This window comes from Hydra vulgaris, chromosome 12 (assembly GCF_038396675.1).
Source record: "Hydra vulgaris chromosome 12, alternate assembly HydraT2T_AEP".
Taxonomy (NCBI): domain Eukaryota; kingdom Metazoa; phylum Cnidaria; class Hydrozoa; order Anthoathecata; family Hydridae; genus Hydra; species Hydra vulgaris.
The window spans coordinates 30776940-30800294 of NC_088931.1; the positions used below are offsets into that span (position 1 = coordinate 30776940).

Here is a 23355-nt window from a genome sequence, read left to right on the forward strand (position 1 = left end):
GAAACTTATATCAAGTAGAATCATCAACGAATTCTTGGTGCTGTTTATTATATTGCCAAATATAGAGGAAAAACAGATAAGAAATTTAAATACGCAAAACATGACAAGTTCGCTAAAAAAGCTTTGATTTGGCAAGCTATTTGCAGTTGTGGCAATAAATCAGCACCTTATATTTCTCAGTCCACGCTTTCTGGTCAAATATATGTTAAAGAATGTTTACAAAAACGCCTTTTACTTCTCATTAAATCACACAATAACAGGCCTGTGTTCTGGCTTGATTTAGCTTCAATTCATTATTGTAAACTAGCTATGGAATGTTATAAAAAGAATAATGTGAAATTTGTGCCTAAAACAGAAAATCCTCCAAACTGCCCAGAATTGAGAGTTATTGAAAAGTACTGGGCTATTATTAAAAGAAAAATGAAAAAAACAAAAAAGCTTTGCAGAAACATTAAAGATATTAAAATATCATTTAAAAAAGCATCAAATAGTTTTGATTCTTATTCTGTGCGCAAGCTTATGCGTACCACTAAAGCAAAAGCTCGAAATTTTTTTACATTCCCACAGGAATAATTTTTTTTTTTTAATGTTTGATCTTATATTATTGTATTAAAATTATTACTTGATTCGAAATAAAAATTGAGGAGACTTTTTTTTAGTTGTTTTTCTACTTTCACATTTATTTCGTGTACATGCTTTACTACATCTTATAGCTCATGGTCTATTGTATTTTGTTAATGTATTTATACAAATAAATTGTGTGTACTTGATGTGTTATGTGTAATGCAACGCTTGGGTTTTAGAGAACAAAATTGACCTTGAAATTAGGATAGTCTTTTTTAAATGCAACATGTAATTTATTAAAGTTGTGAAGTAATAACCTTTTTTGAACATGATGGTTTTTCTTAACACTACCAAAATCTTTTTTTCCTGGCATGATTCTTGGAAATTTATCATTTTGATAAAAGTTGATTACTAACTGGGCTGTTTCTAGAAAAAGAGTGTTTCCAATTTTGTTTCCCTTACTCATTTTTATCATTTTACCAAGTTCAAACAAGATACTCATACATTTCAAAGTAACTTGATATCTTTGTACGTGTCCATGATTCTGGTGCAAGTGTTAACATTTGCACTTTATGGTAATAAGAGTCAGATACAGAAATTTTCTTCTTGACTTCATACATTATAATATCTAGATCATGATCTTTCTTTAATTTATTGCTAATTTGAAACTGTTTTTCCAACTTGGTCTATAGCGTCAAACATTTTTTTTTGACACTAAACAATTTGACTGGTAAAATACCAACCAATTCTATAGAGCTTTCAAACTTAACCTTTTTCTCATTTTTTGATTCCCATTCCTTCTGTGAACTAAAATCTACATCAGTTGCTACAGCTTTTTTGTAACATTTGCTGCAGAATTTCCAACTTGGCATAACATATGCATTATTTTTTTGGAAAACTTTTTCTATGTATAAAGAAATCTTTACATTGCCTAAAAAAATAAATTTAAATAAGTTTTAAAATGAACTTAACATTTAATCATGACATTTAATCATCTCAATAAAATATACTTCTTTTAATTAACATATTAACTATAATAAATGTTAGATTACCTTTTATAGCATTTTTTTTTTACTTTCCTTGTGTGTTGTAACACTTTGTAATTTTTCTCTCAAAATATTTTTCATAAAATTGCTCATCATAACAGCATATAATTTTGATTGAACTAAATTTTTCTTTTAAATTTGCTTGCCGCATTATTTCTTCTTGCTGTTCACAAGAAAGATCTTTGAGTTAAATAAAACCTTGTTTTATTAACTCAAAGAAAAATATCCAATTTTGTGGCAATGAATGTTGAGAGTTTTTCCAATGTCACATTTCTCCATGTTCGATATATTTATTGTATTGAGTATCACTAGCTAAAAAAACAACTAAACAATATAATTATTGCATATGCTATATGATTTTTGAAGACAATTTTAACTCAACCTTTCAAAACACTATAGCGTTTATTCCAAAAATATTCTAAAGTGTTAGGCATTTAACAATTTGAAATAAATAATGAAAATGAATTCAAATGCAACAAAACAATTTACTAAGTTTAAAACTCAAACAAAACAATTTGAAAACTAAAAAACATTTTTTTTCATTATGTTTCTAAATTTTATTTTAGAAACAATTTATCAGTAATTATTCATTTTTACATAATAAAAAAATTTGGGGAGGTGGGAGGAGGAATTACCCCTTTCCTTTGCCCCCTTCATATGCCCCTGACTATGAATATTTCCTAAACTAGTTATTAAATATTGAAGATTTAAAAATCTCTATTACAAAATTTAAGTTTTTTCAAAATCTAAAAAGATGTTATTTTTGAGTGCTTACTTTGATCAAATATTACAATTGGCAATACATAAATCTAATTTTTTTGGTAGACCTATGATAAAGTAGTGATATATAATCAGTATTTTTTCCACCAATTTCGGTGACAGCCTCTATAAAAGTCAATAATTTTGTAAAAAAAAATAGATAAATGAAGCATTTCTTGAGATTATCAAGTCCTGAGAGTAGTATTTTTAAGTTTCTCGAGCAAAAATCTATTTGGGTTTCAATTTTTAGGAAAATCCTCTAAACCATTATTAAGATATTATATGTCAAATTTGCAAATTTTAATATCCATTTCTCTGTTCTTTGCAATCAAACAAAAATTAATTGTAACAGAACAGAATCAATAGTATAACCTACACTAACTTACAAAAAGTAATTTTTTCGATTTCCTCTATAACTTTATGATGATACAATAGCTTTGTGGTCATGGTGATGCAATATATTTCTCCTAAAGATAGGAAAAAGAGCCTAATTAAAAAAAAAAGCAAGTATAAATTTATTTAAAATCAATTTATTTTAATTTTACTTTTTAGAGTAAAAATTTAGAAGCTTTTAAACTTGCTTCTGATGTAATTGACAGATGCTCTTCAGCAATTGAACCTTATATTCAACTTGTAAGTTTGTTTTATCTTTGATATCTTTGATTTATATTTGACATTAAATTTGGAGAAATTTCTTTTTTTTATTAATGGTATTTTAATGTGTCAATTCCCAGTGGGTATTAGCACATTGAAAGTAATAACTTTTGTTTTAAAAATTACAATTTTTTTGTTGTCTCTAAATAAAAATGAACAAAACTTCATTTTATAGTTTTTTAATAACACTTTGGTACTTGGATCATCACCTACATCTTTAATTGCGGGAAAGTTATATGACCTTTTATATGAGTTGTACAAAATCAACAAAAATGTTTTGTTATATGTTCTTCCACAATTAAATTTCAAGCTTCAAGTAAGCAGTTTTACTTAAATAAATTAATCATTTGCATAATGAAGTATTCAATAGTTATGATTATTTTTTATTTATATGTATGTAGGCCAATTAACGGTAATTAATAGTTACCTGGGTTACCTTAAGTTACTAATATCATTAGTACCACATTTTTTCATTGCCAACTCAGAGATGTTGTATATATTTTATCATTTATACTGTAAAAAATATTTTGTGATTCTTGGGTAGGTAGTTAACAATTTATATAAGCTAATTTAAATATTCAAAGAATTAAATATTGATCTTTAAAGCTTTGTAGCTAAATTATTACACTAATATCACAGTGTGATATTAGATTATTACTAGTGTGATATTTGTGTTTAGAAGTGTTACACTAGTGATACTGGACAAAATGTTACAATCACTATGTGTAACACTTTTAAAATAAAAAAAATGAAATAAAGAGTTAAAACAAGGTAATAAATATTAACAACATTCTGGAAAAATTTAAGCAACAGGCATTGTATTGAGTACTCACCTGATAGTTTGAAGTGTATTGAATAACTTATTTCTGGTAAGCTTATTACATATATACTAACAATAAATGGTTTTTTATTTTTGCATTTATTATATTCTTTAACCAAATATTATAGAGCTTATCTCAAACTTATCTCTGATAGCTTATTTCATACAGCAATAAATAGATTTTTTTAAAAAAAAATAGGGATCTGATGAATCTGAACGGTTAGAAGCTGTAAAATTGTTGCATAGGTTATTTGAATATGATGGCAACACTTTATCTGAAAACAATAAAACTTTGTGGAACTCTTATTTAGGAAGGTAATAGTAAGAAATAAAAGTTATAAATAAAAATTGTAAATTTGATAATTTTGAAATCAAATAGTAAATTGGATAATTTTCAAATCTAAGTTAAAGATTTTTTATTGTGAAAATTAAAATGTTTTCCAGATTTGTTGATGTTTCTCTTGATATCCGCGTGGAGTGTGTTCAGATGTCAAAACAGTTCCTGCTTTCTCCCGTTGAAAGATTTGTAGAAGATATCACAGGTAGACATAGCTTTATTTTTATTACAAATCAATAATAATATTTTTTCCCATGTGTTGCATTCAAACCATTTAAGTTAAAATTTTTTAGAACTTCATTGCCATTAAACTTGTCAAAATAAGCTAAGTATTTTTTATTGAATAATAATCATTGGTGTTATTGATTCTTAATAAAATAAATATTGATGTTATCAAGCCTTCACTAAAGACAAAATAAAGACAAAATAATGACAAAATAATGACAAAAGAGTTTAAAAACATAAAAACTTATTTAAACTACTTATATTTATTTTAAAACAAAACAAAAAAAAATCTAGTAAATTAATTTTAAATGTGTCTTTTTTATTATTATTTTTATTATCAATCAATTTATTTCTAATTTAAAACATTTAAAGTTTTAAGTAAATAATTCCTCACAGTTTTCCCCTTAACAAAATTAATATTTCATACAATGCACAAATAGCTTTAGTATAATTTTTTATTAGTTGATTTTTAAATTACGCACTAATTTTTCAGGCTTTTTTTTTTTTTTTTCCTGTAACTTATTTATAATGCTTAAATTTCCTGGTGTTTAAACAAACAATAATTTTAGATATGTAAGTGACTATTATTAATTTTGACTATTATTAATTTTGTATTGTAAATTTATTGTTTTTTTTATTCATTAATTTTTGCAATATGATGAATTGACCGTTTTATTAAAATAGTGTTTACTGTTTTTAATAAACTGAGAATTTAAGGAGCAGAAATATTTCCAGATATCGCAATTTGCAATGACTTAATTTGAGCATTGAATTAGTGCATTTTAGAAATGCGCAACTTATCAAATATGCGTAGGCCTATGGCCAAGTTGTCAATGCAAAATATTATATGTGTTGGTCAGGCAGGGCTTGATTGATTCTTAATACAATAGTTATTAGTATTATTGATTCTTAATACAATAATGTAGTAGTTTTATTGTTTTTAAGAAGATATGTTTATTTGACAAACAATATTACTTACTTTGAGCACTTATGTGTTATCCAGATCAACTTGGACATTAGAAATGGGGTATGGAACTTAGTATTTAACCAATCAGTCATTTTTAACTATACCTTCATTTCAATACATAATTTCAAACCAATTCTTTCAATATTCCACTAAAAACAAAAAATATAAACAAAGTATAATGCCTCCCAGGACTGTCCCCAAGAAGCGGGGCGTAAGAGGTATCTAAACCCCTTATCAAAAGTTTATTCTAAAATTAGTTGGTAAATTTGGACCTGCAGTCGGCAAGTTTAAACCTTTAGACGGGAGGTGGCAAATGTCAGTAAACAACCTTTTTTTAAAAAAATTGTTAGTCAACCAAAAACAGATACCTCACCCACTTTTAAAATGTCTTCAGAACGGCCCTGATGTTTACTACATATTTTTTGATGTTGACGTTCAAAATAATGAACTTTTTACTTTGAAGGGCATTAATTGAAAATGTAGAGGCCCCAATGTAAGATAAGTAAAATGAGACCTTGTTGCATTGACTGGAGTTCAAGAAGTAAGCATCAATTCTAGGTAATAAGGTTTTATCTTTTTATTTTGAGCTGATTTTTTTTTTTAAATTTACACAATTTTTACAATTTACAAGAACACCTGTGTGGTGGTCGGCTGCACCAGTCTATCTACAGTCTTGCCATTTTTTCTCAATATTATTTTTAATAAAGACTTTTTTATCCTTCTCTAAAACCAGATACCTTTTTTTCATGTTGCAAGTTTTGAAAAGGTTTTAGTTTTAAATATTTATTCTATGATTTACATGCTATAACCTAGTGTTATTAAAACTTTTCTCATTTCATATGCATGATATAAATTTCATATGCATGATATAACTTTATTTATTTATTTCATATGCATGATATACATTTCATATGCATGATATAACTTTATCTCAAGATGTTTAAAAGAACAGTCAGCAGAATGAACAAACATTTCACAAAGTAAACAAATGTGCATTTCACAAAGTATATATTTTAACAGCTATAATACATGTGATTAAATAAAACTTTTAATAATTTTGAATAATATATAGATGGTTAAGCGCCATTCTTGTCTATACAACAAAATTGAAAAAAATGAGTTTGTATTAAAAAATGATTTATGTAGTATTCCTTTGCATACAGCAATATATTATCTTTAAGTGCACTGGACTGCAATTACTTTTATTTTGTTTGATGTAGCTGCTTTTGTTGAAAACTTTTAAACTTTGTGTTCAATCTTATATCAACATCTATGAATAGGCTTGTTGATGCTAAGTCATCTATATGTTTTTTTTCAATAATTAACATGTTATATATAAATATTGTGTTTTGATGAAGGTAAGAATAAAGACAATATTTAAATGTTAAATATTGTCTTTATTCTTACCTTCACAACATTAACTGCTAAACAGTAGTTTGGATTCATTCTAAGAAAAATATGTGCATCCAATTTGCTGGAGTCATTAGGTTTTATTACACAAGGAGTAGAAGAAAACAACTCAGTTGTCACTATCCCAGTTGACATTGAATTTTTTAGATTTAATAAAGCATTTGACTATATTCTCATGAATAGTTATGTATCATGTTAGAGACTTATAAAGTCTGAAAAAAGTTGTGCAAGCATTTTTAAATCAAGAACAAAGAATGTCAATAAACTATAATATATTTAAAGAAAGCAATTATGAAGGTGTCTCAAGGGTCTGGAACTGGGATCATTTTTTTTCGTGTTATTTGTTAATGATATAGGACATAAACTTTCTAACCAGTTTAAATTATATGAAGATGACATAAAGTTGATTTTAAATATTAGGCCAAATTGATGATAAAGTATTTCATTATCAGTTTGGTTCAAAATGATCTAAATCATTTTATAGGATAGTAAAAAAAATGGTTTTTGAACTTCCTTTAAATCTAAAAAAATATAAGATTATGTACATTGGAAGTAAATATTCTAGACATGTATAAGATGACTGATATAGATACAGGGGCTAGCACAGTTTTAGTAACAACAAATAATGAAATCGATCTTAATGTAATAATATCAAAAGATTTCAAATGGGAACAGCACATTAAAATGACAATTGGAAATGTAAATAAAAAACTAGGTCTAATAAAGCACAGTTTTAATTATCTCAATGTGAATTCAATGACACTACATTTCTGGTTTATTTTCATTTAGAGTATGCCTAATTTTTAAAATCATATGCTATATATTTTTAATTACAACATCACTGCGTATTATATGTTGTATTTTACATTTAAACATAAAAATAAAAGTTCTAATGCTCAATTTTACTATCTATTTACATCACTTGGATTGGACAAATTTTAGTGTTTATTAACATCACATGAATTGGATAAGTTTTATTATTTAGTAACATCACTTGGATTGGATGGATTTTACCATCTAATAACACTTATATTGGATACATTTTACTATCTATTAACATCACCTTTAAAATTTCAAAGTGTACAAGCATACCAACTTCATTGTCTTTATTTCTTTTATACCAAATATACCAAAATAATTTCTATATATTTTATGTATTCAGATTTATAAGAATAGAATCAGTTTTGGTTTCTTTTGCTGGAAATTTTTAAGTTATTTCTTTAGTTGACAATTTTTTTAACAAAATAATTTAAAATTTAAATCAAATAAGTTAGATAATTTTTGATACCAATTAAAGATACTTCAGTATTCCATGCAAGGAGGGTTGGCATGCAAGGATGGGTTGCCATGCAAGGGTGGGTTGCCATGCAAGGATGGGTTGCCATGCAAGGATGGGTTGCCATGCAAGGATGGGTTGTCATGCAAGGATGGGTTGCCATACAAGAATGAGTTGCTATACAAGGATGTATGAAAATTTTGTAAAAATAAAAAATAAAGTAGTACAAAAATTTGCAGTATTTGTTGTGTTGGGACACTATATTAGCTCTTTTGCTATGGGTTTGGTTTCTATCAGAAGTCATAAGTGTATATGTTAATCCAAGAGGATATAAAATAGTGGACTTTTTTAATATCTTAACTTTCATTGTAAAGTACAAGACTTTACTCTCAGTAAAATTTTATATAATTTCATATGCTTATATATGTCTTTGCAATTACATCATATGTTTCTCAATTACAACTTTCATGTTCTCAAAGACATTATGTTCATTATATCTCAGCTACAGTTTGTGTTGCTCAGTAACTTTCATGTTCTTAATTATATCTTTTTTTTTTTAATTTATGTAACCTCAGTTACATGTTATGTTTCCTAATTGCAACTTGTGTAATTCAAGTTACATCTTATATTTCTTAATTACAACTTTCATAGTTTAAACTACATTTTAAAAAGGTGTAGTTGTAAAAGTGAGATTAGTAAAGAGGTTGGAAACTGTTACGTAAATCGGTAAAAATATGGGAAACTGGTAAAGATAGGAAACTGTCTCAATGCTATTTTCATTAAAATCCTTAAAAAAGAAATATTGCGTCAGAAATATTGCCTAAATTTCCTTATAAAGAAGTTTAAAAGAGAAATAATCCAATTTTTTTCATTTATTATATATTTTGATGTCCACTATTGGTTTTGTCATGTTGTTACTTGTCATGTCATGATTAGCTTACAGTTTAAAATGAAATTTTATTAACAAATAATAATACTTGACACCTAAAGCTTGTCCCTGTTAACATGATAACAAAGATGTAAAAAAGGATCTCTGTTGTGATTTCAAAAAAAAAAGGTGATGTTGTGCTTGCAAAGTTGATTGATTTTTTTTGTAAAAAAAGTAAAAAAAAAATATAGTTTGATGAACTTTTTTTTTTTTTTTTAATTGTAACATAAAAAGATTATTATTTTTTTAGTCATTTTTTATGTAATAAAAACTGTAAAAATTGTAATTAAAAATAATTTTTTTTTTTGATTTTTATGTGAGTGTGTATTGTCTATAATGTTAAATGTGTTGATTTACATTAGTTTTATTTATGTATAAACTTTTACATTTGTCAACAGAAAATAAAATTAAAAAAAAAAATTAAATTAAAATTTAATTGTTAATATACTGATGTTTAACAGTTGTTAATGGAATCATCAAGACTAGATTGTTGATGAAATCATTAACAGTATATTGTTGATAGAATTATCAACAGTTAATTGTTGATGGAATCATCAACAGTAGATTGTTGTTGAAATCATCAACAGTAGATTGTTTGTGGAATCATTGACAGTAGATTGTTAATAGAATCATCACCAGTATATTATGGGTTAAATTGTCAACAGTTAACTGTTAGTGGAATTATCAACGGTAGCTTGTTTATGTAGTCATCAACAGCAGATTGTTGATGGAATCATCAACAGTATATTGTCGATGGAGTTAGTATAGATGTGTAAACTTAACTTTTCTAATTAAAGTTCGATTTTTATATTAAAGAAAATGTCTCATTTAGAACAGTTACTTCAGAGAATATTAGACCCTGATGAAAAGGTTCGCTCAGAAACAGTTGTTGTCATTTGTGAAGCTGCTGCAGAAAATTTTTCTTTAATAAAAAGCCAGGTTAGCTTTAAGTCTTGAAATTTTTTATTCTTTGCTAAACAAGGAAGTTCTAATTTAGTTAATTAATTGTTTATGAAGATTTTTGTTTGGGAACATCATCATCATCATCATCATCATCATCATCATCATCATCATCATCATCATCATCATCATCATCATCATCATCATCATCATCATCATCATCATCATCATCATTATCATCATTATCATCATCATCATCATCATCAGTATGTTGAAATTTATTCGATAATGCAACTTTGCGCTTTTATTCCAATTTAACGGCGCGTAGCATTACCGAGGTTTTGATATTTTGTTATTGTTTTTATTAAAAATGGGGTGATGGTTAAATTGTTATTCTGATATGATTTTAAACATTGTTAGGAGTCGATCACCCCTAAAAATATAATGATCACCATTATCATATAAGCCTAAAATATGAATTTATCATGAAATTTTTTTTTTATTAAACCAAGTATAAATTGTTTCTAATTATACTTGAGTTAAAGCTTACTTGATTTCATGATAAATCTAAAAAAACTCATAATTTTTATTTTGTTGATTGGTGATTATGAAAGTGAGTGATGGACTCCGTTATCTTTGGTATGAAAGATACTGAAATAATTTTTAATAAAAAGAAGATACATTTTTAGCTGTATCACGGGTATGTCGTAGAAGTTGCATTACCGATTAATGAAGGTTGCAATACCGATCGCTTGTAAAAACCTTGATTCTTTGTTTATTTTAGGTCAAATATCAGTAAAAAACCATAATCCAAAGAATAATCTTTATTTTTATGAAAAAAATTATATAATTTTTCAAAATTAAAAAAAAAATGTTGAGGTTTAACAGAAAAACTTGTTAGTTTTAAACAAAATACGCATATTTAATGGTGGTTTACACGGATTACTTTTGATGAATCGAGTAAAACTTTTAAAATTTACTATATTTAATAATAAATTAATATAGAAGTTAAAGAGCTTTCTATGAAAGTCTATTTTTATAAATATTGTTCCAGGAATATTGATTAAATGTTAGGATAAGTACATGACCAAAGGCGCTGAATTATTAAGAAAAATCGGGTATCGAGAGGCATCTTTTAAGAGCATTTAAGAAAGCATAAGGCAGGTTGGACCCTTAAAAGAAAGTTATTTTGGTGGCTAAAACTTTTAGCGTAAGATAATGTAGACATTATATAATCAGTGAACTAGAAACAGTGAGTAGTTTATTTTTATCTATAACGGCGGGTGGAAGGGTGGTACGCTGTTTAAAAGCGGAGGTTTTTTTAAGCAATGCTAAAAAGTAAAAATTACATAATAAATTAAATTCATAAACTAATTTTAGGTTATATATATTAAAGAATCGTTTAAAATTGATAAGGTTTATACTGTATTTTTCCGAAAAATGTTATAACCGCCCCTCTAACTTTATATCATTCAAACTTTTTTAAAGTTTTTATGGAAATATAATTTAATATATAATACGTATGGTTACTGTAACAGTCTTTAAAACCGCCTCAAGAAGAGGATGACGTGCCCGGTTAAGCAGAGATTTGATCTCAAGCATCGCACTACGTCATAAGTCTGCGTCAAATAAATTTCAAGTATCTGTTTCATCTGAAATAGATAAGGAACTAACTATATATAAATTGTAATTAAAGTATATAAAATGAAGTAATAACTGTAAAAGATGCGTTCCAAAAATTCAGTCCTATTTAGTTTTCATGATCCATTGTTGAACAAAATGTAACCATAATCCTATTGTTTTAGGGATCGTTCATAATCACGCAACGCTAAATTTATTTAAAAAACAGAAGATTTTAAGTTTTTTTACGTGATTTTTATTAAACTTGATGAGCTAGTTTTATTTCTTAATTAATTTAAGGCGAGGAAAAACTTTTGATCTTTTTTGTTTTGTTGTTAGTGGAACTTAGCGTTTCGTAATTTATGGGGTGTTGATTAAGACCTTTAAATAGGTAATCTAAAACCTATTTTCTCTATTATATTAACTGTTTTAATTTAATTTAAATTATTTTAACATAATTTGATCTATTTTGCAAAAAATATAAATCACTTTAAGCAGACAAGAGTTATTTTTTTCTAATAGAATACAACATGTACCAATATACACTCATATATATATATATATATATATACATATATATATATATATATATATATATATATATATATATATATATATATATATATATATATATATATATATATATATATATATATATATATATATATACACACACATATATATATATCTTTAAAAATATTAAAAGATTTTCACCTGATAAAAAATTTAAATACTACAAATCTTCACATTTAAATCAAATGAGAGAATTTTTCATCAGAAATTTAACAGGTAAAATTAACAAGTAAAAATTTTGACTTAAATTTGGTAAAAACAAATGCCAACCTGTTGAATGAAAAAATTTCGAATTTCAAAACATAAATGCTAATAAAAAAGTTATAGCAAATCGCAAACTTTGTATAATATTGATTGCTTTATTATACTTAAAAACTTTAACCATGTTTTTTTATTTAATCAAAGTATTAAAAACTAGAAATATTTCGAAGTAAGATTCATATGTATATATATACATATATATATATATATATATATATATATATATATATATATATATATATATATATATATATATATATATATATATATATATATATATATATATATATAGACACACACACACACACACACACACACACACACACACACACACACACACACACACACACACACACACATATATATATATGAAAAATCTAAAAATTAGAGTTTTTTATACAAAAACTTCTTTTTTTCATAACGCACTTTAGCGACAATCTGCTCAGCAGTAAAATTTTTAAATAACTCTTGACCTTCACTATTTTGATTTATTATGCTTGTCACATTAGCTTGTGAAACAACATTATGGTGGCCAGATATTGTAGAGGAAAATAATTTTCTTATCATTTTTAATTGTTCTGTATTGAATAAAAACTTTAAACACTGCTTTTCCTCATTTTCATTTTGTACTTTGCATTTTCTTAAATGTAGCAATTTGTCATATATTTGTTTAGGAGATCGAAATTTCAGAATTTCATTTTCTGCAACAACTTTCCGAATTATAGGTTGAGTTAATGTTATAGTATCAGAAATATTAAATAGTTTATGTAATTCATTTATTTCATCTGTTGTCCAACTTTTTTTTGCATGTATTGAATTCGATTGAAAATTATATTCCTCATCACTTTCACTAACATCACTAGTTTCAGAGATATTTGAACATTCGGAATCTTGATTTTCTTCAGAATGTAAAGTCTTTTTTTTAATATTGGTTAACATAGATGATGATTTAGGGAAAACTTCTGATTTTAGACTTTGTGCTTTAGATTCAACTTTGATGTCTCCAAATAAAGTTTCAGTAACTTTTTCAGATGCCTCACATGTATCTTGTTTGTTTTTGTTTAGGTAATACCACCGTTGAGCTGTTGTTTCTTTATGTTTCATAAGGGTTGCTAACTTGCTTTTATATTCAGGATGATTGTCATAAAAAAAAGTAAGCAGACTTTTTCGAACCATCGTAGCACTGCATCGTTTTTCAATTGAATCTTCATTTGGCAGACACTTTGAAAAAAAAGAATTTAATTGAGTTGAAACACCGCCAGATTCAAACGCACACCCAGACCATGTTATAAAAAAGTTTTCCGACATTTTACCTGGAATTGCGTTGCGTATAATTTGATCGTAACAATCACACATAACTTTCAGATCAGGATTTAATATAATTTGACATGGACCGTATTGTTTAGCAGTTTTATGTTTCCTCACTAAAACAATAAAACTTCCTGTTGGTGAAAAAGTTCCTTTTCGAAATTCTGAAGCTGTCATACTTGAGACAGCTCCAGACCGTGAAACATTATTGGTTATTAGGCCAAAAAAAATACAGTCTCTAATATTTGTAAACAGAGTTCGAGTAACTAGAAACTCTGACGGCCTGTTTTTGTAATTATTGTAAATATATTTAACATTTTTAACAACATCTTGATAAAAATCACTTTTAGTTATAGCTTGAAAAGATTCCTTCGGAATTATATTTTCAGCATCTGCCATCATTACATCATATTCTCTTAGTGCTTCTTCACCACGCAGAGAGGTTCTCCAATTACTAATTTCTTTCTGACAAACATTGAGAACATCAGCAGATAGGACGCAAGGAACAACATTGGGAACAGTGGGAGTTAATTTAGAACGTAGAAGAAAATTTACAAAATGGCTTAGTGATAGCAAATAAGAACGTTGAGTGCCTGGCTCATAACCTTTTTGTTTTGAGTAAGGGAACCATTTATCTTGTAAGAGTTTAAGGTTTAATAGACTTGTGTAACATAGATCAGTCAGGTTGGGTAGCATTAGAGAGTCTGGTAAAATGACTTCCATCATTCTTCTAATTTGATGCATTTCATTTGATGCAGCTTGTGGATCTTTCTTTCCTCCTGATGGACTTTTTAAGTAAAGAAGAAATGTGTGAAGATAATCTTGAAAACATAGAATGTCATTTTCTCCTTTTTCAATTATAGTATTTGCTTCATTATCATCTTTATCATCATTACTGCTTTTAGGTTTATTTGGCAAGCAAGATGTTTGGAAATATCCAACTTCATTTGGTAATTTTGTCATAAATCCTGACCCTATTGAATTAGGTAAAGCAGAGTTTGTTTCGGTGCATTCAGATACTGACATATAATTACTTTCATTATAAAGCTGCTTTTTGTTAAGCATTTCTCTATATGTAGCCAAATCATTTTTAAGATGATGGGGAGCTCGATAAAGATGATCATGTATGTTTTTTGTAACAATGCTACATATAGGACATATGTATTTTGTCTTTTTTTTTACTTTTTCTCCACCTGAGGATCTTGTTTTTCTTAGATCAAAAATACCTCTAGCTTTTCTAGCTACTTCAGGATTAATTTTATGTATATTTCTAAGATGTCTGGGAAGATCAATAATGTATGCACCACAGTCTATTTCTGTGCATTTAACTTTTTGACGGAGAGATTTTTTTACTTCTTTCAAATCATTTTTTTCAAACTTAATATTACTCTTCCATTGTTTAAATAACTATATTAAAAAATACAAACTCTAACTAAATAAGTCTTCTCAAAATAAATTAAAATAAATTTTTAAAAATAATCATTTTCTATTAAATAGAATAAAAAAAAAATCAGAAAAAACTTTTTTTTTAAATTTTTTCAAAAAAACTTACTTTTTCAGCTTCAGACACCAAACCAACTTTCATAAATCCTGTTAGCATACTTCCCATTTTTGTTTGTTCATTTTCATTCATGGCAACTCGACTGTTTAAACAACAAATATTATTTTTGAGAATAAAACAAATTTAATTTTATTCATATAAATTTATGCAATTATATTTTTATAAATATTCAATTGGTCATAGTTTTAACCTGTGAATATCATTGTTCAATTCTTCATTCTTTTTAGACTAGATTAATATGAATAACAGAGCATGATAAAACAGTAATCTTTCAAAAGATTATAAAATATTTTAAAATAAATAAATTTTAACTTTTTTTTATGACAAATCAAAAACTTTTACTTACAAATCTTTTTCCAAACCGCTTATACACTTTGGTCATATCACTTAAGTGCTCCTAAATTGTGAACATTAAATTTATAGATATTATATATCTTAAAAGTAGATGTTTTTTATTAATAATTCCTTAAAAAAAAAGAGAATTCAAATTTGCAAATATTATAAATGAATAAGGGTTTAAAAAAACCCAAATAATTTGGGTAAAAAAGGGGGAAAAGATCAAAAATGAAATTTATAGACTTGGATCAATTTGCACAAGCTTAATTAGTTGATGTGCAAAACCAATATATTATTTACACATGTATGAAAATAATATATTTGTTTTGCAAAAACTGGTATTTTCATACAGGTAAAAACAAACTTGAAATTAAAAACAAAAAATGCTAATTGTTTTGGATAAGGCTTTTAAGTCAGCATTTAGGGGAAGGTGCTCATGACATAAACTGAAAAAAGCAAACAAAATAAATATACAAAAATATAAAATTTTTTACTGAAAAGATGAAAAATTCTATTATAAAAGGAAATATGGTTAAATAGTACAAATTTTGATAATTAAAATTACATTGAGTTCCATTGCATCCACACTGGCATTTAAAGGTGATCTTGATGCTGAAGATTTTTCCTGAACATATAAATTATTTATGAATATATTTCAGACACATTGAAACAATTTTTTTTAAATTTAGATTGTAGTCTAAATAAAACATACAAAGCTAATAACAGACTTTTAAATGCATAAACATACAAAAAAAAAAAAAAAAGATATAAACAGATATACTGCTCTGCTAGAAAACACACCATAATGAGCAAAATTCTATTAAATAGTAAGGTTCTTATGCTAAACAAGGGAATTTAATCACCACTTATGATATATTACTCTGACTAAACAATCATGGTTAAAAATCAATTAGGAGGTTTGTATTAATAACATAATTATTAATTATGTTATTAATACAAACCTCCTAATCGAAAATTAGTGATACCAAATCAAATATAAACTTAAAATAAAATAAAAATATTTGGTTTTTAAAAGCTCCTATTTATTTTCTAAGCAGGGCAGTATATATCAGCTCTCGATTAAACGTAAAAAAACTCACGACAGTTTCAACTTTATTTTTAAAATAACAACACACAAGTGCTAAAATATTCAATTAAAATAACATAATAAAACCTAACTCACTCCATGCTCATTTTTAACATCCATAACATTTCCTTTTCCAAAATCAAACATTTGGTGTTTTTCTTCTACATTAGCCACTTCTGTAGTTTTTTCAACTTTATTCTTATTTTTAACATCTATTGATTCAATTTGAAAATGAATGTTTTCATCAAAATCTGAGCCAACCTGTTGAAAAGATTTCATAATTTTTTTTTTTTTTGTTAGTTCACTTCCCCAAGGCTGTTAAGGCCACTACAGATGAGGAGGCTACTTGTGGTTATAACTCTCTCTCAACTCTATAACTCCAAAACACAAACCTTGACGAACAAGGCTGCTGCGCGGAGAAACAAGTTGAGCGCGGTACTACCAGGGACGTGGTGGGGATCGAACTCGGAACCTCTCGCTTATGAAGCGAGTGCTCTACCACAACACCACTACCGCATAGTTATACATTAACTAATGTTTAGAAATAAAATCTACACAAACCAATTAATTTCGCGGTAGTGGTGTAGTGGTAGACCGCTCACTTCATAAGCAAGAGATTCTGAGTTTAATCACCACCATGACCCTGGTAGTACCATGCTTAACTTGTTTCTCCATGCAGCGGCCTTGTTTGCCAAGGTTCGTGTTTTGGAGTTATAGAGTTGAGAGAGGGTTAAAACCACAATTAAGTAGCCTCATCGTCTGTAGTTGCATTGTTGGTATTGGGGAGTTGAATTAAAAATATAAATAAAGTGTCTGGCAACAGATACTTAATATAATAAAACATATAGTAAAACAAAATTTACTTCATATTTATTTTCAACATCTATAACTTTAAAATCTTTTCCAAAATCAAACACAGTATATTCTGCATCAACCAATTGTTTAGTGTTTTCAACTTGATCAACTTTAGTTGTATTTCTATCATCTTTCACTTCTTTTTCACAATAAATATTTTCATTTAATTCCGAACAAACCTGTTAAAAACAACACATTATAGAAAACAATCCCAAATAAAAAAAGTTCATTGATCAAAAAAAAAAGATAAGTTTGCTACATTAACTCATATTAAAAACTTATATTTACATTTATATATATATATATATATATATATATATATATATATATATATATATATATATATATATATATATATATATATATATATATATATGAATCACTTTTACTAAAAACTCACCCTTAATACTAATTCTGATAGTAATTCATTGATAATGACATTCTGAAACATATCCATAATTCATTTTAATAAAAAAAAAACGTACTATATGATAAGTATTGATATAAACTCTTCATTATAAATAAACTTGACAATATTTTATTAATAAATTAATTCCAAATGCACAGAAAAAAAGTACATTTTCCTCTTTATCAATTACAACACAGTCTTTTATAACTTTTGTACTTTCTTGATTTTTAGACCATCTGTGTAAACGTTCATTTTCTAAAAACAATTTGAAATATTATACAGGAAACAGAATCATAAAGAAAAGAGAATACTACATAAGAAATTAACTATAATTAGCTATATCATCATAATAGATTATATAATCATCATAAAATTATGCACACACATATATTATTTGCATAGTTTTAATATGTTTGAAATAATATATTATTTTATTTACTTATTTGCAATAAGTAATACTATCTATTACTTATTGCAAAGTACTGTTTTTTATCATAATATATACTACAATGATTTAATAAGTAAAAAAAAGGTACGGGTAAAACATACTAGCTATTTGAGAACTTTTTAACCTTTCTATCAAATTTTGTGAAAAAGTACTACCACAGTCTAAAATAAATAATATACAATTAAAAGATTACTAAAAACTGCTTCAACAAACATGAAACTACAACAAATTTATGATTTAAATTTAAAATGCAACACAGTTAAAAATTAACTTCAAAAATGCTAAATGCAATAAATTAGCTTAGTTATTTAAGTTGACTCTGACAAATTCTTACCTGATGATTTATCACTTTCATCTTCCTCTGAAATTTCTTGATTTCTATAGTATTAAAAATATAAATATAAATATAAAGATAAACCTTATATGAATGTTATATAAATTATTAAACATAATTATATAATTAACACATATATGTTATTCAACCATATTCAAAGAAAGCTATTTAAAGAAAATGTTTAACTCTAACTGAAAGTGAAGCTTATAATCGTTATACTACTATACTATGCTAGTTAAAAATTTGTAAAAATCTTTTTTGTTTAAAACTGCTTTACATGCATTCTATATTTAAACTACTATATGTAAAATAAAATGAACTATATGTAAATTTTAATAAGAAAATATTAAGGCAATTCAAATAAGTTTGATGCTACTACATTCCATATAAGATGAAAAATAAAAATTTTGCAATATGATCAGATAACACAGATCAAATTATTCCAATATTGAAATATCAGTCCTATAAAAAGAGTTTGTACATTTTAATTTAAAATATAATGCACTCCTTAAAATCACAAAAACTCGTTCCCATTTTTGAATTGCAAACTTAACAGTTACAAAGATTTTATAAAGTTTTCAAACATTTTCTCAATTAACTATTGTGCATCACAAGTAACTATTGTGTATTACAACTAACTATTGTGTATTACTTTGATATTACAACCCAAATTCCTCTGCTTTCTTAACAATAATAATTTATTCTAACCATCTGACTTAAGTAACATTCAGCAAATGTCACAAACAAATTACAAGCTTTCATAACTAAAGTTATTTTAACTCATACATTTATGATTCTCAAACAAATAATAAATTACCTTTCTGAAATATATGACATTAATAAAACTTCTGCCTAACAATAATTCAAAACAATTTAAACTTTTAATTTACAAAACTAATATAACTTAAAAAGTATAGTGATTAACTAAAACTGAAAAGATAACTAAAAAAGATAATAATGGATAAGATTATAACAAAGTTCAACAATAAAAAGAATACTTGAATTCTTGACATTCCCTCAACTTTAGCGAAAAGATAAATAATTGCTTCAGGCACCAGAACTTTAAATACATATTCATTATACTAAAAAAAAACAAGCTAACAGTTATGCAACGAATTTTTCAAAATTCTGAAAAGATCTTTGAACTAACTCATAATTATATTTTACGTATACTGTTAAATGTTAAATAAACATAAAAAAAAAAAAAATTAAGACAAAACATAAAATTTACTTTTATAGAATTATATGACCGAGCCAAAGCACTATATAGATAGTGTTGTTGATCCTCACTTAACAAGTCAATCAGCTCTTGATCACATAAATTTTCTGGAAGTAAAACAATAAAAAAAAGTTTTAAAAATACATTGCATTTATTTTTTTTTACTATTTGAAATCTTAAAAAAAAAATACACACACAATTACACCTACTTTTACTTTTACTTCCTGCATTAAATAAATCATGCCTGTAACTGTAAACATAAATACCATTTATTAAAAATGTTAATTTTTAAAATATATTTCATTCTCTCTCTCTCTCTCTCTCTCTCTCTCTCTCTCTCTCTCTCTCGATATATATATATATATATATATATATATATATATATATATATATATATATATATATATATATATGTATATATATACTGCTTTGATCTTTAAGAACATTGAGCATTCTATTTGTAGAATACACTAACGTAATTTATATATATATATAAATATATATATATATATATAATATATAAATATATTAATATATATATAATTTATATATATAAATATATATATAATTTATATATATATTTATATATATATAAATTATATATATATATATATATATATATATATATATATATATATATATATATATATATATATATATATATATATATATATATATATATATATATATATATATATATATATATATATATATATATAAAGTTTATAATAAAACAGATTCATTTTATCATCTTAACAAAAGTATCGTTAATACCTGCCCAGAAAATATAGATCTAAGTAAGAGAGAAGAAGCTATTTCCTCAATTTTTTCTTTTGTCATTTTTTGAACACCTAAAAAAGCAATTTTATTCTTAAGCTACTATTTGCTTTGCCTTAATTCGAAAGTAATAAAAATAAAATCCTCATGAACAATTTGCAAGCACATTGCAAGTTATTGTTTATCTCTATAATTGTTCAATAGAGAAGAATATCCAAAAAACAAAACTTTAATTTCTTATCTTTAAAAGATTTATTTTTCATATTGGTTTACTACAAGAGCTTATTTTAAAAAATTATCACTTTTTAAAAATAAGCAATAAAAATAGTTATGTAGTTGTTAAAAAAAGTTCTCATATTTATTAATTTAAATATTTTTGTATAGACGCTTATAAAAAAAGTTACATATAAACAAATGAAAAATTACCTCTACCAACTAAATCATCTTTTTTCGTTGGAGAAATTTTACAACAACCTTAATAATGAAATAATTAAACTAAGTAAATTGATTTAAAATCTATATTGAAACATTTTTTAAAGTTATTTAAATGAAAAACATTTATTTGGTATAATTTTATTCTTATAATTTTATAATCTTATAATGCAAATTATTAGTTTATAAATTTAAATAATATGTAATACATTTTATGTAATAAAAAGTAATTGTATTCTTATTAATCATATTGCATTTGATTGATAAATAAATATTGCAAAATTAAAGCTCTAGATTGTTTGAAAGTTTGAGATAAATTAAATATTGTGTTGAATAAAATATACTATTGTAGAATTATGCTGTTAACTGAATTTTACTTTACAATTAAAAAAACATTTATGTTTAGAGTCTCTAAGCATAAATATTTTAATTAAACTGTTTAGAGTCTCTAAGCATAAATATTTTAATTAAATTATTTCAATTAAACAAACCCTGTTACATTATTTAATTAAATGTTGGATTATTTAATTAAACTCAATATTATATTATTAGAGATCCAGAGAGCAAAACTTTAAGATTGCATATGATTAATTAATCATATGCAATGTTAAAGTTTTGCTCTCCGGATCAGGATTTATTTAACTAAAAAATGCAACATTGAGTTTAATTAAATAATGCAACATTTAATTAAATAATGCAACAGGTTTTATTTAATTAAATAATGCAACAGGGTTTATTTATTTTAAATAATGCAACATTGTTTTACATTTATCACAAAATAGTATAAAGTAAAAAATAGTATTAGAACTTATTATAAGCTCTAGTACCATTTTATACTTTATACCTTTTTGTATAAACATAAGCCTTATGTTAAGAAATAAACAACAAATACAGTAACAATTTAATACCTGCACATATTTTACAGACAACATAGCCATCACCAATTGTCCCTCCATGGCATTGGATATCGATTATTTTTTTACATAAGGCACATATAGTTCCAGAAAAGGAAGCGTTCCCCGAACATACGTGGCATTTAACCATTTGAATTTGTAGGAGTTATAGCTGACTAAATATTTTTGAAACTTTTAATTAAATTAATTGTTTCTTACCAACAAGGCAAATCAAACCAAAACTTTAAAATCAAAATGTTTTAGTTAAATCAATATAATTAATATTGAATAATATTAAATAGTTAAAACATTAACATTAAATTATTTGTCCAAGTGCTAATGTGACATTGACTGTGGTATGACATACATACATACAGTATGTATATAACTAAACAACATTTAGTGAAAATACAGCTTCAACTATTTTTATTTTTTGATAAAATCTATTTTAATAATCCGTTTAAAAAACTAAAATTAATATTATTATTACAAACTTTCCAAAACACCTTAAAAAATCTAAAACCATCTTAAACAAATTTTTGAAGATTCCTCAAGTAAATTTAATGGCGGTAAGCTTTAACATTTTCTTACCGGTGCCGATTTGACCTATTGCGGGTTGCATAAACGAGTTTAAATACATTTCGGTTGCAAAAACGAATGACGTGGTTGCAAAAACGATAGCGCTGTTGCAAAAACGAAAGCGAAGTTGCGATACCGAAAAAAAATCTACATTAACGAAAAAAAAAGTGACAATACCGAATTTAACTATGGTCATCATCATCATCATCATCATCATCATCGTCATCATCGAGAATATTCCTTAGTTTCTTTTAATTTTTTACTATAAATTATAATTATATTGTCAAACTGTTTAAACTGTTATTTTAAATGTTATTATTGTATTATTATTTAATATTATTATATTTATTTAGACTTTTAGATAATTTTAATAATTTATTTATGGTAATGTGATTATTAAATTTATTAGTCATATAATCCAATTTTGCTAATTAAAGTTAATTTGGTTTAATAATTTATAATGATAATAATAATTTAATTTAATAATAATCAGTTAAATAATTTTTTACAATCAGTAGATTTTTAGCTGTTGATATTGTATTTTTTAATGAACACATTTTAAAATATTTCAAAAATAATATTAAATCAATTATTATACATCTTCTGGGATCTTCTAATCCAAAATGATTAAACTAAGTATTGAGCTAAAAATTTGAAGCTGCTACTAAATCTAGTCTGGTAAAAGTTTTTTTAACTATTTTAAAAATTTCTTTATATTTTTTAAAAATTTAAATATTGTTAACTGGTGAGAGGTTGAAAGCAAATCCAGAATCAGAC

The 23355-nt window shown here is 25.3% G+C and overlaps 2 protein-coding genes and 1 long non-coding RNA gene across 3 annotated transcripts in view; 1 reads left to right on the forward strand and 2 right to left on the reverse strand.

Moving 5' to 3' along the window:
• LOC100208020 (sister chromatid cohesion protein PDS5 homolog B) overlaps positions 1-23355 on the forward strand; it is a 122785-nt gene that overhangs the window by 21475 nt on the left and 77955 nt on the right. The window contains exons 6-10 of the mRNA XM_065812893.1: positions 2922-3002; positions 3199-3339; positions 4043-4158; positions 4288-4385; positions 9819-9925. Coding sequence (XP_065668965.1) covers positions 2922-3002; positions 3199-3339; positions 4043-4158; positions 4288-4385; positions 9819-9925 — 543 coding nt within the window. The remainder of the gene's footprint in view (positions 1-2921; positions 3003-3198; positions 3340-4042; positions 4159-4287; positions 4386-9818; positions 9926-23355) is intronic.
• LOC136089111 (uncharacterized) lies at positions 9996-20167 on the reverse strand. Its single transcript, XM_065814837.1, has 15 exons — positions 20107-20167; positions 19910-20004; positions 19677-19760; positions 18679-18722; positions 18446-18505; positions 18066-18151; positions 17888-17929; positions 17496-17666; positions 16729-16893; positions 16111-16170; positions 15556-15606; positions 15400-15437; positions 15201-15291; positions 12767-15055; positions 9996-10187 (listed from the first exon to the last, which is right to left on the reverse strand). Exons 3-15 carry the CDS (start codon positions 19754-19756, stop codon positions 9996-9998), a joined length of 3369 nt encoding a protein of 1122 aa, XP_065670909.1. The 5' UTR covers positions 19757-19760; positions 19910-20004; positions 20107-20167.
• Positions 20634-22238, reverse strand: LOC136088652 (uncharacterized). The gene is made up of 3 exons (XR_010642359.1): positions 22015-22238; positions 21101-21148; positions 20634-20748 (listed from the first exon to the last, which is right to left on the reverse strand). It is a non-coding gene; the product is annotated as an uncharacterized LOC136088652 (long non-coding RNA).

Bases quoted from the DNA above. Each gene is read 5' to 3' on its own strand.
- LOC136089111 (XM_065814837.1), bottom strand. From the start codon at position 19,756: ATGAATATGTATTTAAAGTTCTGGTGCCTGAAGCAATTATTTATCTTT. The intron at 18,506-18,678 runs GTAAGAATTTGT...TATTTATTTTAG, and splicing joins TGAAAGTGATAAATCATCAG to ACTGTGGTAGTACTTTTTCA. The intron at 15,292-15,399 runs GTTAAAACTATG...TTGTTTAAACAG, and splicing joins TTGAACAATGATATTCACAG to TCGAGTTGCCATGAATGAAA.